We start from the raw sequence: 18,183 nt of genomic DNA on the forward strand, positions 1-18,183 counted from the left end.
TCATTTTGTAAAATGTACTAAATAAATGAAAGCTAGAGTGATTGGTTGCTATAGGCAACTTCTCCACTTTTTCAAACCCGCAGTTTAGTAAATATACCCCCTTGAGTTAGGTCATTAAAACTGCGAGAGCAGGCTTTGCTTTGAAGTCATGTACAATACCCTCTAGCTTACACAGAAAAACAAATTATAAATGGAATCACTTAATATACAGTGTTAACAATGTAGTCCCTCATGATTACGCTTTATTCGCCACAGTCATGCCATGGATTAATCCTTATAACTGTAATTGATCCCTTTTCACTACACATTGTAATAGGTATTTTTTTTTTTTCACTATATCACGCATGTAATGTATAGATTTTTTTTAATACTCTAGGAATTCGTAAAAAAGATGATTTCTGGAACAGAAACAAACCAAAGATAGCAAGACGATATATTTTTAATTTCATGAAAGGTGGCAACCCTAGTGTTACATGTCTTCCTCATAAATGGCACACAGTTTGTAAACCATTAATAAATCCCACTTTGTTATAAATGATGCTTGTACTTTCTGTTTACAAATAAATAAAGTAATATGAAGCAGTAATTTATGAATAAAACATGTTAGTTATCTGTACAGGTCTAACTGTATACTGCACAGTTGGTTAATTGAAAAAATATAGAGACATTTCCAATAACAAAAATGTTCAGGGAAAAATACTTAAAACCTTGGACAGTGACTGGAAAGTAAGGACAACTGATAAATATATAATGTATAAGACAACCCGTGGCTCTCCATCTATGCTAGAACTAGTAATCATGTTCTAAAAATTTTCTTTCGTTTTACTCACAGGTAACCCGACCAAAGCCAAGTAAGTATAGAACACTGTGGTACACTGCCCTTAGTAAAGATGGCGGCACATGATTCTGCGGCTATGGGTGATTATTAACCAACATGCGCTGCGCTCCCCGGAAGGTTGTGCTGTTGACAATATGGCGGGGGCAGTCTCTGCGGCCGGAGGAAGCAGAAAGTCCCATTCATGCTAGAAGTGCCGGGATTCCTCTGGCCTGTAGAGCTCGGTGAGCGGCGTCCCCGGCGTCCCGTGTCTTGGGAGAGGGGAGCCGGGGCGCCCCAGTATGCGCTGAGTGAGCCGGACACGTCCAGGAGCCGGCGACGCCATGTCCTTCTTCCGCAGGAAAGGTAAAAGCTGCCGGGTAACACCTGGGACGTCTGCGGGCGGTGGCGGCCTTACAGCGGGCAGCCCCGTGGTAATCTGGGGGATGAATGGAGCGATTTGACAGGAGTGGGATGTGGGATGTATGCCAGATAGATGCCGGCAGGAGACAATAGAGGGGCTGGAGGCAGCATGTGACACATAGGAAATGGATGTGACAGCCAGGGAAGTAGGGATGCCCGGTAGTGACAGCCAGGCAAGTAGGGATGCCCGGTAGTGACAGCCAGGAAAGTAGGGATGCCCGGTAGTGACAGCCAGGGAAGTAGGGATGCCCGGTAGTGACAGCCAGGGAGGGAGGGATGCCCGGTTGCCCGGTTGTGACCGCTGGATAACTTGGATGCTGTTGGGAGACAGCTTGGAAAGTGGTCTTGTGTGGGTGTGACAGCCAGGGAAGTGGAGACTGACAGAGAAATGAGGATTAATTTCGGTGATAGCTGCCTGGGTGTGACTGCCATGGAATAGGATATACCAGGAAAGCTGGACATAGGTGTGATAGCCAGTAAAAGGGGAAGGCATTGGGTAGATACACGAGGGGATGCCTTTGGGTGATAGCTGGGTACCTTGGTGTGAAAGCTGTGTAATATTGGTTTGCCAGGAAAGTTTGGATGACTTTGGGTGATGGACAAGAAGTATTTCATATTTGTGACAGCCAGGAAGGAGGGTGGGGGCAATTGGTGTGATAGCTAGAAAAGTGAGGAGTGACAAATAGATGCCTGGGTGTGAAAACTACAAATTAGGGTATGCCATGATGTGACAGCCAGGAAGGAAGGGGAAGAGAAGGGGGCTTTGGATGTAACAGGAAAAGGATATGCCAGGAATGTTGGGGTGCATTTAGGGGATGAATAAAAAGGGTTTCCTGTGTGTCAGCTAGGAAGGGCGGAGAGGGGGGCATTGGGTGTGACAGCTGGATGTCTGAGTGTGAAATATATGAAATAGAATATGTCAGAATGTGACAGCCAAGAAGGAGAGAAGGGAGTATTTGCTATGACAGCAGATATTTCTGTGTGTGAATGCCAGGAAATGGTGGTGTGGGGGTATGCATTGGGCTTAACAGCTATATAGATGGGTATAATATGGAGTGACAGCTAGATAAGTGGCAATATCTGTTGCGGTAGCTGTGTCCATTGTTCTTATCTATATGTACTTATGTAATCTAGTAATTTTGTTGTATGTTCTAACCTGCTTTGCATGACACTGTAAGACGAGTTGCCCTTTATAAATAAAATATTACAATAATAGCATTGGGGTGATATCTAGATAAGGGGAGACACCGTGGGGTGACAGGGAGATAAGGGGGAGATATGGTGGGGTGACAGCGAGATAAGGGGAGACACCGTGGGGGTGACAGCGAGATAAGGGGAGACACCGTGGGGGTGATAGCGAGATAAGGGGAGATGTTTGTGTTACAGAACATAAGAAAGTGCACTTCCTGTATTCTACCTAAGAAATGTGAAAGTTCTCATGATTCAGTCATAAGAACCATGTCCAACTTCCTCTGGGTCATTAGAAATGAGTGGAGAACCTTACTTCTCAGTCAGTTCCTGTTCGTTCATTAATAATTTAGTGCTTTTTTTGAATTGTACATTGCCCTGATAAGAGGAACATGTCGGGAAATGTTCCTGTTTGGGATATGATTTGTGTATAGCCAATAAAACTCAGTTTCCAGTTATCTGTCCAAATGTATGTATGATGCAAACCCTGTCTGCAAGTGTGTAGTCATGCAAGTTTGCAGACCTAGAGATACTGGGCTGAGTCTGGCCACTGATCTAATTGCACTTGGACAAAGTCAGATTTAGGATTACAGAGCGGAATTCTTTTAGGTTAATAATAAAACCATTAAAGTTGTGATTATGTAACAATTCTGCATAATTTATATCATGTGGGATTATGCATTGATAATGTTTTACTCTGTGTACTGTATGCTATTTTTTCATTAGTTTCCTAATTTATTTAATTTTCATGTGGCTATCTGAGTGTTTTAATTATGTATTGAAAAGATTTCTTCAGATTCAGCTGCACAAACTTTGTTGCCTTAGGCTCAGACAGTGTGAGGAAATCCTTATTATTATACAGTATTACTATGGGAAAATATGCTGTAAACCCAATGGACTAATTTATTATTACATGCTCAGTGCTTTGTGACTGTGAGAAAACCACAGAAGTGTGTTTGAAATATGGAGCAATATAAAGGTTTTTAGGAGGTTACCAAATGTTTTCCATATACTACAACACTCCAAAAAAAACCATTTGAGATACTTAGATCATGCCGTTTTTATATCAACTAGGAAGTGTCCTCTCATAACACCAGATGGACTGTATACAATTATGCAGGATGCAAAGTGCTGATCTCAATTAGATACAGGATGTCTGCATACTTTATATGTCTCTGGAAATCTGTGGTTCAGGCCAAGGTCAGAGGTTACTGCTCTCAATATTGATAGTAAGGGGATTCCTGCATCCAGTGTATATTGGCCACAGGAACGCAGCAAGGAGGTCAGTGTTTCTTTGCTCCTTCTACCTCCGCATATCAGGCAATGTAAATGCTGGGTTCTTATGTCAACTAGCAGAAAGCACAATTCTGCCACTACTAAATTTAAACTCCTCACCCTCACCTTTAAAGCTCTTAGTCAATCTTCCCCTCCATACATCTCCAATCTCATCTCTACCTACACTCCTAGCCGCCCCCTCCGCTCTGCCTTTGACCGCTGCCTCACTACTTCACTGATCACTTCTCACTCTCATCTTCAGGACTTTGCCCGGGCTGCTCCCCTGCTGTGGAACGATCTTCCACGTTCCATAAGGTCAGCATCTACTCTCAAAGGCTTCAAGCGTGCCCTTAAGACTCATTTCATTATTCAAGTCTATCAGTCCTCCTAACTTCCTTGTCCTGGCTCTCTCCCCTAGTTAGTACCACCCTATTTGTGTCTCTCCCCCTTCCCTTTAGGATGTAACCTCTCATGAGCAGGGCCCTCTTTCCTTGTGTGCTCCTTCTACTATTCCATCACCCTCTGTACCTCTTGGCCTGCTTCGCTAGCCCTGTTTTCCCTGTTTTCTTAAGCTTCGACCGCCTTCTCGCTGATTTCTACCATCCCTTTCACTATCTGTCCCAGATATAATTTGATTTGCTTTACCCTGTCACCTGTGTTTGTATATATTTTTGTATCATGTCGTGTCTTGGTTCTGTTTTCTGTATATGTAATGTGCTGCGCTGCGGACCCTTTGTGGCGCCTTATAAGTCAAGGATAATAATACTATTCTGTGTATGATTATTATGTGTTGCAGTAGTGAAAAGGTTAAAGAGGAATTTCAGCTTTCTGTGCTTTCATAGTAAATAGGGAACCCACTCAATTACCTGAAGCTAGGAGCTGATTGACCTGCATCACAGAGGGAAGATGTCTTATGAATGTACTTGGAGACCGTTCCATGGATCCATCATGCTTTGTATTAAGAAGTTCTTCCTTGTTGCTTCAGTCCACCTCAATTCAGCTGCGGACTTTGAGAGCAGTACACTTGTTATCAGTGCACCATTTGTCCTAAATTCACCAGTATGTCCTCAAGATTTAGTTATCCATTATCAATTATGTTAATACCCTTGATAAATTTGATTTTAAAATGATTATAACTTCATGTAGGTTTGTCATCTAGCTGACCATTTTCAGACTAGCTTAGATGAGCAGTTTGTGAAAAGATTCTTGCTCCAAAACACAACTCTAGAAATACTGTATTCACCAAGGTCAATGATACAGTCATTGAGTTTGGGCTAACGGCGGTATCATTTTTAAATGTAATTAGGTATGTTTTAGGCATGGTGCCACAGATTACAGAAAGAAAGACCAATCTCCAGAAAACGAGAAGTCCCAAGCATTCTAGATTGTACACACCATGCACATATTATTTTCTTGGGGCAGACAATGTTTAATAGGTAGAAAAGATGACCATAGAACATACTTTTCTTATATGTCGTTAAGCTGTAAATGATTTGTATATTTTCAGTAGTAAGAAGATTTTAAGGACTGGTTTTGCAGGTGAGTAAGAGACTCAATGTTTGTGTTCTACATTCAGTGTAATTTACCAGTCAACTTACTTCCTGCTGGTCTTCTTTCCAACAAAGAGCTGTAGTGCTACAAAATCTCAGCTTGTGACTTCCAGGTTGCCTACTTTTGATCTAAGTGAGCATGTCAACTATCATGAGCGATACTATTAATGGTTCATGTACATAAAACTAGGTCATTGGTACATCCAATCGGCAAGTGGAACAGAAATGTCTCACCTAGTAAGGCATTTGCATCAATCAGTTACATAGTAATTAGCTGTATGGAATGAGTACAGGCGCTAAAAGCAGAGGATTCAGGGCTATTTGACACAGAAAGTAAAATAAACATTTGTGCTACAAAACAGTGGGCTGGTGAACACAGGAGTGAAGTGTGGAAGGGACCTGACATTATAGCAGTCATTTGCATGTAGAGGTGTGTATTATGTGCATTAACAGTAAATATACACCTACTTGGAGTGTACACAGCGAAATAACTGTTTAGGCACAGTTATTAACCACCAATTTTTATTAAATGCAAAAGTGAGACAATTTATTTTATGTTGACTGATAAAAATCAGGAACGTGGCACAGATTCTGTTTTATGCTCTACTATTGTTAATATATATATATATATATATATATATATATATATATATATATAATTTGTTTTAAAAAGAAAAAAGAATGTCTCTATATTTTACGAAGTATTTGTAAAATATGCAAATCCTAAATAATTAATGTATTTTAAAGTGTACGTTTTTAACGGGCGTGGTGAAAATGTCATTTAGAACAGTGGACATTTCTTTTGTTTTATTCTTGAAACTTGATGCTTATGTTTGGTTCAACAGGAAATAGATTTTTTATTTTTTTTGTGTGTGTTTCCATAGTTTTCTAAACGTGTAGACACAACTGTCTGTAAAGGGGTGTGTAGGTAATGACCTGGCAGTGTATGCAGTGCTGGAGCTTGCTTCACAGATCAAAATGTAGCTTACCAAATGAAATCTATTATTCTGTAGCTTTAAAGGAATGACAAAGTTCTGAGTCCAGACTTGTAACAAAAAATTGTGAATCCTTTTCCTAATTGTTCATAAAAATCTCTGATTTCACGATAAAGGCTTCGGTGACTACAAAACATTTAGAAGACTGTTTCTGAAATTTCCATGATCTCCACTCTTCAGGGAAGTTGTATAGGAGAAACACACAATGCAGAAGTGGAAGTTGCTCAATCAATTTATAGGTTCATGGCAGGTGCTTGAAAGGGTGGGATTATCCAAAAGGAACAACTACAGAGAAAAATCCCCCAGCACACTGTTATAACCTGCAAAGGAGCTGCTATTTGTAAAAGTACATAAAAATGTAGAATACTCAGTTGTACACATTTGCAAATGTATGGTAAGCCAACTCGCCCCTTCAAGGCGCTCCTGCTAATAGGTTGGTCCTAACTCTAAACAATGAGAATTACCAAGAGGTACCCCAAAAATCCTCCAAATGGCAATTTAGCACCAGCACTCCCCATTAGCTACGGATACCAAACATGGCTCTCAAACAAACAATACAGAAGTGGAAGTTGCTCCATCGATTTATAGGTTCATGGCAGGTGCTTGAAAGGGTGGGGTTATCCAAAAGGAAGAAATACAGAGAACAATCCTCCAGCACACTGCTATAGCCAGCAACGGAGCAATGTTAAATAAGGTTGTTTACTCCATTTACTTTTGTTTTAATTAGGAAAGTAACTATGTTATTCTCTGGCTGTGTTTCTCATATGGAGAAAAATCCCCTAGGACACTGCTATAACCAGCAAAGGAGCTGCTATTTCTACTTGTACATAAAAATGTAAAATTCTCTGTTGCCAACATTTGAAACTGAATGGTAAGTCACCCGTCCTGGCAATGTGCTTCTGCTAATAGGGTGGTCCTAACTGTAAACAATGAGAGTCCCTACTTTTGGACCATACATATGCAAATGTGTGCAACTGAGAATTCTGCATTTTTATATACAAGATTTTTCTCTAGAGGGGAAACGCAGCCAGAGAATGATGTCATTATTCTCCTATTTAAAACAAAAAGTAAATGTAGTACATAACCGTCCTTAACATTGCTTAATTGTCACCCACTTTTACTGGTTCATGATGCTGTTACTTAAGCTACTCTTACGTGAAGTTGTTTGGATGGCCAGTTTAGTTGTATTAGACCAAAGCACTGCCTGGCACAGTGGTCAGAATTGCTGCCCTAACTGCATGGCGGTTGTGGGTTGCATCATCAGCTTAATTGGCTGTGTCGTGTGTGTGACTTTGACTCATATGCCTATATAAAATTCCCATGATGCAGTATATGCAAAATGTATTGTGTGCACGCGCACACACATAATGTGTGTGTGTGTGTGTGCGCGCGCACCGTTGCACCCAGGTCGAAAAATATAATCTTGTAAAAGCAGAGACAAAACCTTGTACTTTACTTGCTTTCAACAAAAGGTTCAAAGCATGTTATAGCATAGTGTACACTATCTTATTGAGCATATTCATAGAACTTCATTATATTATAACAAGTGTTCACACTGATCACTGCAGGCAACACCTGTTAGAAAGGGTGTGCGTATGTGCACAGGTTCATACGAGTCCGTCATTTTTTTGTGTGTGGTCTGTTTGTTTAAACATGTTTACCAGCTTTTAAGAACAGGCTTTGAATGTGCACTATTAGCACCTGTGTGTGAACCCTTACACACCTCTCACACTTCTAACTGACAGACGATAATGTTCTTGTTTCAGTTTGTCACTAAATCACTACACACATTTTGTTTCCTCCTCTACTGTTTACATCAGTTTCTATGTCCTTAAAACAAAGTTCTCTGCAGACAAATGATATTCCTCTTGGGTACATTGTACAAAGGTATACCAGTAGTAGGCTTTGGCCGATCTCGAGCAGATGTTGTTGTGTTATTGGCTAAAGGCACTTAGTTTACTTCCTCCTTTGTATACTGGTTGGCTGCCCACATTCAATGCAGGTATAGAACCTTAGCAATCAGCCAGAAATATGCTAATATGACAGCGGATCCAGAAAGGGAGGAGGGAACGATGACTCCAAGTTGTGTCAATTAGTTAATAAATGTCGCATTTTTCCTATAGAGTATTCAATAAAGTTCAGGTTAGTAATAATTTCCAATAATATAAGCTACATGTTTGTAATCATTGGCACTAGAGTAACACACCTTTGTAATAATTGCCACTGGTACGGTATTACTTTGTAATAATTGGCACCAGTATGACATAGGTTTAGAATATTGCTATTTCCCAACAAACCCATTATTTGATAACCCACACCTTTTTGGTACAATGTGCTATATACATGGTCCTGGTGAGGATACCTGTCTCCCAACTTTTGGGAGGCTGGCTTTTGGATATGTTTGTTAAACCTTGCCAATAATATCTAGGAACACGTAAACAAGGCTTGGGCAAGTTGTTTCTCCAGCTGACTTGGAACTATGAATCCCGGCATGCTGTGCCAGTCCGTGTCTAGTAGGACTGTGTTTGCCTATCTTTTCCTGTTCCTTTTCTTATTCCAAATGCATTTTCCTGTCAATCAGAATTCAGTCCACCAGGAAGCGAGGAGCAGTGTTTTATTGAAAGATTTACAATGAAGGTCCTACCTACTCATGGTCGGGAAAAAAATATAATTGAAAAGATATTTTAAACCTGTATTGCACCATCTGCTTCATATTCCACCAGACTGTCTTCTGTTTTAGCTTTTAAACCACAAATATAATTACTTGTTCAATGCAAGATTTGAATTTTAATGATGACATTTGTAATGTACTGCATCTATTCAGTAAAAGATGTAACCAAAATATAACTAAATCAGTTAGTATGTGAAGGTAATCAAATGAAAGCAGCTATTGTACATAGTTTTGTTTTGTTGTAACCATCAAGTTTTATACCTCTTTAGCAGTAAGCTGAAGCTCAGTTTTGCAGTAGGTTGTGCTATAACTTGGTGTTCCCCTTTTAATAAGGCTACACTGACAGTCATTGCAAAAAACCCTTTTGCATTATGGAAACATTCTTGTCTGTTTCAACGCAGGAGAGTGTAACCTAATCTTTCAGTGAGCGCCAGTCAGTCACGGAGCTGCTATGTGGACACGTGATGCAGGGGAGAGAGAGAGAGGGCCGTACCAAAACCTCTCACTACATCATGTGCAGCCATGGGATTACCATGGCACAGAGGAAACTAAATTGCTGAATTACAGGACAATGGAAAATGAACAAAACAATCTTAATTCTTATTGCAGTGTTTCCCAAACCCAGTCCTCGGACACCCCTAGCAGTGCAGGTGTTCCAGGTTACAAGTAAAATAATTATACTATCAGTGGATCTTTCAATATGTGTCAGTCAGTAATGAATACACCTGTGCTCCAGCAAAGAGATATGGAAAACTTGCTCTGTTAGGGCTCTCTGAGGACTGGGTTTGGGAAACAGTGTCTTATAGGTAAACAGTGATTTATGTTTAAGAAACACACATTACTTTTGGGTTTTGCAACTTTAACAAAAGAAACCTTTTATAGCTCATATAAAGCTTCCAACCCAAATTCAAACATGTAATGTGAAATGCTACTGTGCTTCTTAGAGTTTTGATAGACTTCTTGTCCTGACGTAATAAAGTTTTGCATTGTTGAATTCAACGGCATTCATGTAGTTTTAAATTCTGAGGCGAAAATCCTTAACTTTTCATTTAAAAGGGGAAATAATGCATGCTGCCCTTTGATCTCAAGGGCAAAATATGTAATCCAAACAAAAATCCAATAAGTATTTTAAGCTAAAGGCAAATGTCTTAACATGTAATAAAATGGAAAACCATAAAGGGCGACCAGAACTACTCTGTTTGTGGTCCTTCCACAGAGTTAAAGAAGAATCGGTTGGTTCAGGGCTCCTCCTAGCCGCCCAGCCAATTACAAGTGGTTTCTCACACTAGCTTTGATATGATTGGCTGGTGTTAGCAGGCTACCCGGGACATCCTGCTTAGCTCACACATCAATATAGAGGAAATGAATCTCCATTGATGTGAGTTAGAAAAAACAATTACTAGTGCTGCTCTTCTCAATGTATATATCAATGGTAAAGTACAGCACAAGGCTGACTAAACTGCTCATGTTTCCCACTAGTGGTTATGTATATAATGCCGTCCCATACAGATGCACTTTTTCAAGTGTGGTTCTTTGACCACACTAAATGTAACAAACCATGCAGACCGATACAATTTATGAATGCTGAAGGATGTGGACACATAGGGGACTATTCAATTGTTGGCGTCCTAGCCAAAATTCTCGCGGCGCGCGCACTCTTACCGTCATTACGGTAATAGTGCACGTAAATACCGGTATTACGGTACTTTTCTCGCTGGATTTCAGCTCGCGGCTCAGGGAGTTGCGAGCTGAAATCCAGCTTACTATTACAGTAATACTGGTAATAGTTTTTCCGCGGCGGAAACATTGAGTGTGCCCCATAGAATAGGTTTTATGTTTACATGCATTTGGAAGTGCTAGTGGGGGGTTTTGGGTAGTTAATTTGATTATCAGACCAAAAATGTTGGCATGGGCACTTATGTCTTAAGACGTAAGAGTCAGATGGAAACGAGTACAAGGGGCCTTAATGAAGGGTGTATATTAGCACAGACTGGAACACAACCCCTTTGTTCATGCCTGTCACAGTGTTGTGTTTTTTGAGGATTAGTAGAGGCTAAGTATAATGTGGAATTGTCTAAGACATTAATAATGCGCATACAATTTTTTTTTAACCTAAATATAGAATTTACGGCGTGCAAAAACCAAATCTTTATTAACAGCGATTGCTTTGTTGTGTAGGCTTACTACTTGTACAGTAAAATGTACATGGTTAATAAAGCATTGTATTGTCATTTTGGAATGTTTAAACCACATTTGGAAAGTTACATTTTTAAAATTATGCACAGATTGATTTGAACATTTAATGTTTATGTTGTTATATTTTTTGAAGCAGTATGCCAGGTCATATTTAATAGCAATGCATTTCAAGAAGATCATCCATCCATTTTAAATTGATCTTTGTTTGAAAAGTCAGGATAATAAATGTTTATAGATTATGTTGCTGAACAATGGAAATGAAAAGGAAGATTGTTTCTATGCATACTCCCATTGTGTGACTGATGTCATCATTTGTGTGGAAATAAAATAGCATTTATGAATGGTCTGTTTTGATTGCATTTCAGTGAAATTGGTGATCACTTTATCATACTGTGCGTGGACACATCATTTTCAGGTTTGATTGTTCATCTAGCCGGTCTCTCTCTCTATGTCTGTCTGTGTGTATGTTAGGGAATTTAGACTGTAAGCTCCAATGGGGCAGGGACTGATGTGAATGAGTTCTCTGTACAGCGCTGCGGAATCAGTGGCGCTATATAAATAAATGATGATGATGATGATCAGTTCTCAGATAATTCCATATATACAGTATATACCACTACTGCTGACCATCTACAGTTCATAAAGGCATCGCATTCCTATAAATATATTCCTGGTAACTCTCTTCCTGCCCTATCCCCTTACCCACAACTTTACATTTATTGCCGCTATATGGCATTACCATTTAGCCACCAACGTGATACATAGAAGTACCAATTTGTGCTAATTTTAACCAGCTAACTGTATTTTTTCTGTCTTGCAGTCAAAGGAAAAGATAAAGAAAAGACAGATGTAAAACTATTTAAAGGTAATTACTGTTCCCCTTCCTAAATCTGTAGCTTATAACCGTTTTGTTGCTTATGTTAGACAGTGAATTTATAGGGAGGCTGTTATTACAATGTGAAGCCATCCTATATTTTATCTGGTAATATTCATGCTATCAAATTCATATAGAGGGCTCACAACTATATATTAACACCTCTGCGGGCGGGGGTTCTAATTTCTGGTTAATTTAAGTTTTGATTGAGTCTTTTTTTTTTTATTATAAGAATAATTAATACATTGTGCACCTGCAGCTCAGCAGATTTATCATACTCGCCTGTGGAATGGCCATAATCGTGTTCTATTATTTAACACTTTTTTTTTTTCTTTTTTAATACAATCATTTTTCATTGAAAATAATACAGCATATATTGTGTTCTCCCCAGCACCTATTTCCCGGGTGCTCCACCCGGCTGGTTTTGCTTTCCACCCGGCTCTTGAAGCCCGACAGAGTCCCAATATAACAGAATAAACCATTGTTTCTCCTATTATATGAGCACTACAGCCAGCAGTGTGTGTTAGATCACTGACCACCAGTCTGGGCAGGTGCGGGCAATTACAATAATATTGATAAATGTTGGAGGTTATTGCCCACACCTGCCAGGACTGGTGGTCAGTATTACACTGCCCCCACCCGGCTGGCAACATTTTCTAGGGAGAACACTGTATATATTGCAAAATGAACACAATTTAACAGGATTATAGGCTGTATCTTCATTAACAACATTCAAATAGCTTGCGTCACAAGTAAAATGGTTCATTCATCAAACTAGGAATTGCTTTATCATCTTCTGGTGATGTAACCACGATTACAGTGGACCTGTCATTTAAAAATAAAACCATGTTGATATCGTGAAAGAGTCAAGCATTTGGTTCGTTTCCTGTATAAAAGAAACCGGAACTTTTGTGGTCATCTGGTAAGCTCTCACAAGCAGGACTGCCTTGTAATATTTTGTCTCTTATCTTATCTTTTGTAACCTATAGCCAGCCATGAATACACAGTGACAGGGGTTATCTGTGTGTTTTTATTTTGAACACTAGCTGGATCTTTCTCTTCCCTCCTAAACATTCTGTATAGTTATTGTTATATGATTTGTAGACTTGGTAACATATGTATTTCTTTCTTCCAGATCCAGCACCTGTATCAGTACATTCCCCATCAAGAAGCCCGAAAAACAATGCCTTACTGGAGGCTGCTGGACCAAGCCATGTGGCTATCAATGCCATATCGGCAAACATGGACTCTTACTCAAGCAGCAGGACTGCTGCCCTCAAAAAGCAGCCAACTCACATGGAAGCTACACATTTTGGGGACCTAGGTAAAAGATGGCTCCTAATTTGTGGGTGTTTATACCGAGAGAAAATCTGGCAGTGTATATGTGACCATCTGACGCATGTGTCTGTGTCTGTTGGTAATGACAATCTAACTCCAGTACCTGGTGTGGAGTAATTATAATTGTTTGATTAGTGGTTAACAGTCTATTTTGCTGCTTCAGCTCCCTTTTCACTTATATAACTGCAAAATTCATATTGGAAGATTTTGGTGTTTACTTGAATGGGGTTTCCACCAACTTTAATTTATTGCCTTGTAGATGCCCTCCTGCAACTTTTGCAAAATACCCTCTTTTTTTGGTGGGGGAGGGGGATTGTGTGGGGTTTTACCTACTAAACATAAGAGCCCAATTTAAATTTTTCTAAAACGAAAATGTAGGAGCTGATGACCACTATTTGATATGTTCATCAGGTTATCGACCGTCTGCACTAATGTGACCTTGGTGAAATTGAATAGCCACATTGTGTGTCCAATTTGGCCACCCGTGAGAGTGGCACAAATTGGACACACGTCCATATGTTTGACGGTAAGGTTGAGCATTCCTCTGTTATCTGTGTGTAACCAGCTTTAAAATGGGTAGTGAAGTCTTGAAGAGGTAGAGAAACAAAGTATCCCAACCGCACTAGTTCTATCTATGAATTTCATTGTTTTTATTGACTCCTAGATCTTAAAGTTATATAATATTGGAAATATCCCATCAGTTTATTTTAAACATTTTTATAGTTACTGGGAGGTGCTACCACTTGAAACAATATAAATTCGCAAAGGCTGAAGTGCAAAGGCAAAGTGTTACATTGTGGTGCACAAACACTATAAACAGTCTAAATGTTATTACATATAATTAGCAATTTAAAAAACACAATTTAATTTCTCCTTTTTAAAATGTGCTTATATTATCTCAATGAAGACGGTGCTTCAGCGATTTCATTAAAATGTGTAAAGTGTAGTGAGTTAAAAGCCGTATATTGGGCAGTCTCATTATTTATAATATTTATCTAAATAGTATGTTGTAATATGTCCTCAAGATAGAAATCGGTGTGACCTAATTATAGCTGTAATAGGATCCTTGGTAATTATTGATTAAAGGGTTGTTAGTTATGCTCTTGGATCATGAAGTTATTGGATAGTTGTGGATTTTTATATTTGTGTTAAACACATTAGTACCAAATTAGACTGAATCAACAGTGAATTACAAGTGATATAGCACCAAGAGGGGAGTAGATTGTGCTCGCCTACTATCAGATTAAATAATAATAATCCAGTGACTATTTATGAGAGACAGATAATCCATGAACCAGAGACCATTTTATGTGACATTAGAAAACCCAAAATTATCATTCAATCTAAAATTAGGTGAATTCAATCCACACTCCCCTCTTGGTGCTGTACAACTTGTGATTCACTGTTTGTCCAGTCTCATTAGGTACTAATCTGTTTAACACTAATATAAAAGTCCACAATTATCCAATAATTCCATAATCCAAGAGCATAACGAACAACCCTTTAATCAATAATTACCAAGGATCCTATTACAGCTATAATTAAATAATCACACTGATTTCTATCTGGAGGACATATTAAGTTATAATAGATAGATAAATATTATAATAATAATGCGATCACTCCCACCATGCATTTCTAACTCACTACACGTTACATATTTTAATTAAACCACTGAAGCACTATCTTCGTTAAGATAATATATTTTAATAGAGAAAAAAAAGTTATGTGATACAATTTCAGACTGTTTAGTGTTTTGTGCACCACAATGTAACACTTGCGCTCTCGCTTCTGCCTTTGAGAGGTAAAGAAACAGTCAATTAGTAAAACAGTGGAATAGAACCGGAAGCAGCCTGGACAGCTCTGATTTACAAAATGGAAGGAAGACCAGTAAAATAAATACTGTAACTGCATTTCCTCTTTTACATATAGTGACCTGGTTTTATGTTTTCAAGGGACCAGTAAAAAATTAGGGAGAATTCTAAAACGCTTTAAATTTTTGTTTCAAAACACACTAGGCATACAGATTTAGCTTTTAATTAACCTATACCACTGCCAGCTTACACACCGATGGAAAGCACTCACCCCTTAATACTGATCTGTAAGTTTTCCCGGGGAAAGTTGTCTGCAAAAAAAAGCTCATACCTCCGGAGCACTGACTTTCCATTGGGCAATGAGCGACTTTCTATTCTGGTTTGCTGAGCAGTCTGAATTGAATGCGCTTGCCTGGCCAATGGGAAACCGGTGAGCACACTCCAAGCACCCTATGTACTGAGATCATGGGAGGAAGCAAGAGACCATACATGGAAAGAGCAAGCATCCCACTGGCCAGCTAGCGGCAATCTGTTTTGGCTCAGCAATCCTGATTGAATGACACACAATGAGAATTCGGCATCCCACTTTAGCAACCAAGTACACCCTGTATACTACAAGGAGTAGGTGAAATTCCTCAGAAAGGCCGTAGTTTGTGAGCCATGATACAACTGGAAAAAAGTCAAATTGTGGAGAAAGGTAATCTAAAATTGTGGAATTATTATAGAAACCTATGGGTGAGTGAGGGGGTCGGGAAAATAATGCACAGCTTAGTAAAATGGGGGTTAGTTTTTATTTTAGCCAAATTAATCCTTGAATAACTTTTGGTTTTATCATCAGGTCGTTCATGTCTGAATTATGAATCCCAAGAAGCAAAGTCGAGCCTGTCAAAGACTCTGGAGCAAGTGCTACAAGACAGTGTGGCTCTCCCTTATTTTATCCAGTTTATGGAGCTCCGCAGAATGGAACATTTAGTCAAGTTCTGGCTGGAGGCTAAAAGTTTTAACTCCACTACTTGGTCCCGAATAAGAGCGTACAGTTTAAACACGGTCAAGCACAGCTCGCTGGCAGAACCAGTATCGCCTTCTCCGAGGCGGCCTGACTTGTCTGTAACGCCACCACCTATATCGGTTAATCAGCAGGCTCAGGATTGCTCTAAAGTTCCACAGCACACGTCCAGGTTGAAAAGATTGGATTCCGCAGCAAAGCAGAGCAGTGCGCCAAACCATTTGCAGACTAAACAGAAGATAAATAGCATACCAGCTATTCAACTAGAACTGTCCAGAGATGACACCTTATCCCCCAATGAGCAGTCTTCCATGCTTAATGCACCAAACCGAAACAGCCTGACACATGAAGGGCTGAAAAACATGTCACAGAAATTAATGAAAAGTAAGTTAACTATTTACAAACTTGCAAAGTGCGCAAACTCTTGCTTGAGCTTGTTGAATTCTGATCAGTAAGTGTATGCAATGCAAAGTGCTTTAGGCCGTATCTTGGGGTCACTATAAATCGAAATCCAAAAATTTGCAATGAATGATTCTGTAGAACAATTAAAACTTGTACACCACTTCTAATTATAGCCATGTGTGGCATTGTCTGTCCCCTGTACAGCATTACATAATATACAATGGAACCAACTATAGGGGATTACTGAAAATAAAAAATTCATAGGGAGAGCTTTGTCAATATACAACCGATAACACTCACGTCTCAACTATGAAATCTATTGTGTAAGACCAAAGTAGAACTTGAAGATTGAAATGATAAAGTTAGTACATAGGTTGTGTTACTTCCTGGTTCTCTACAGCCACTTCCCATTGTACTGGCCTTGTACATTAAGCTTGAATGTAAAATCCATATATATATATAGTGATGAGTGTTCTGTAGGGCACTAACAAGCGGAAACCTTTCACACAGCATTGTTAAGATGATGTAACTTCGGTGCGCTGAAACCAGTCTGTCTTTTTAATCAAGTATATTATATTCAGTAGCCATTTTTGTCCAATGGGTATACAATGCATCATCATTTAAATCAGCATAACGCCTAACAGTTTAATCACAGTTGAGTGTCTGTTTGACTACAAATATAGGGGCATAATGTATTTCAAATAGAAAATGAACGTACAGCTACCCTTGTATTTGCTAAGAGCCATCTGTTATAAATTCAGCACACTGACATGCAGGGCTCACACTAAAGACACTTCTCACTCTGTTTTATTCTACCTAGCGGGGAATTGACATGGGATAACTTTATTTGCTTTATTTTATTGTTAAATAACATTTTTACACAGTTTTATTTTTATAGAGGCGTTTATTAGAAGTTCTGTGCTGTCTTCTGACCTTTCTAGATTAAAAGTATTTACAAAACTTTTTGCCACCGTAGGAAGTCAAAGCAAAAATGAGTGAGCTACGCATATTTTCATCCGCAGGATTTGTAATTAAATTGCTTTTCTTTCTCCACGTGCCTATATTTTATGCAGAAAAATAACTTGTAAAAATGGAAAATTTGCTTATAATTGAATTAACGCTAAACATATTCTCTATTGCACATGATCATACCAGTTTTTATTAGATTGGTTTTCTTTGTGTGATGTGTACTCATGGACTTAGAAAGCTATTATGTATATGGTTAGCGAGGAACTTTGCAGAGACCATATTGCTTGACATAGAAATTTCAATTGCTTGATATTACTAATTAAACCCTTTATCGGTCCGCACAGTATTACAGGGTCAAGATGAGGCCTGTAACATATTAATGGGTTTCATTGTTTGCTGTGGAAGTGTTTTTTGATACCATAAATAAAGTTTCCAGTACTTGTCTTTATAGGGGCCAGTCATACAACCATTCCTGATCTGTGTTATATCTTATATTACTGGCTTGTAGACTTAATAATAATAATATGTAAAAAAAGGAAAACAAGACTTTGTGGAAAGAATGAAGACATTTGTTTTATATGAATAGAATGAGTGTACTGTACTGATTCTAGTGACTGGGACTATTTCTCTGTGAATTGACTTGGATATACACTTCCAGTTTCCCATCA

At 38.9% G+C, this 18,183-nt stretch overlaps 1 protein-coding gene across 1 annotated transcript in view; it reads left to right on the forward strand.

Moving 5' to 3' along the window:
* The first annotated feature begins 954 nt into the window (after positions 1-954).
* The window catches only part of AKAP10 (A-kinase anchoring protein 10), a 37,885-nt gene continuing 20,656 nt past the window's right edge, over positions 955-18,183 (forward strand). Inside the window, exons 1-4 of the mRNA XM_075196966.1 lie at positions 955-1,180; positions 11,933-11,977; positions 13,122-13,310; positions 15,977-16,528. Coding sequence (XP_075053067.1) covers positions 1,159-1,180; positions 11,933-11,977; positions 13,122-13,310; positions 15,977-16,528 — 808 coding nt within the window. The 5' untranslated portion in view covers positions 955-1,158. The remainder of the gene's footprint in view (positions 1,181-11,932; positions 11,978-13,121; positions 13,311-15,976; positions 16,529-18,183) is intronic.

This window comes from Mixophyes fleayi, chromosome 2 (assembly GCF_038048845.1).
Source record: "Mixophyes fleayi isolate aMixFle1 chromosome 2, aMixFle1.hap1, whole genome shotgun sequence".
NCBI classification, from domain to species: domain Eukaryota; kingdom Metazoa; phylum Chordata; class Amphibia; order Anura; family Limnodynastidae; genus Mixophyes; species Mixophyes fleayi.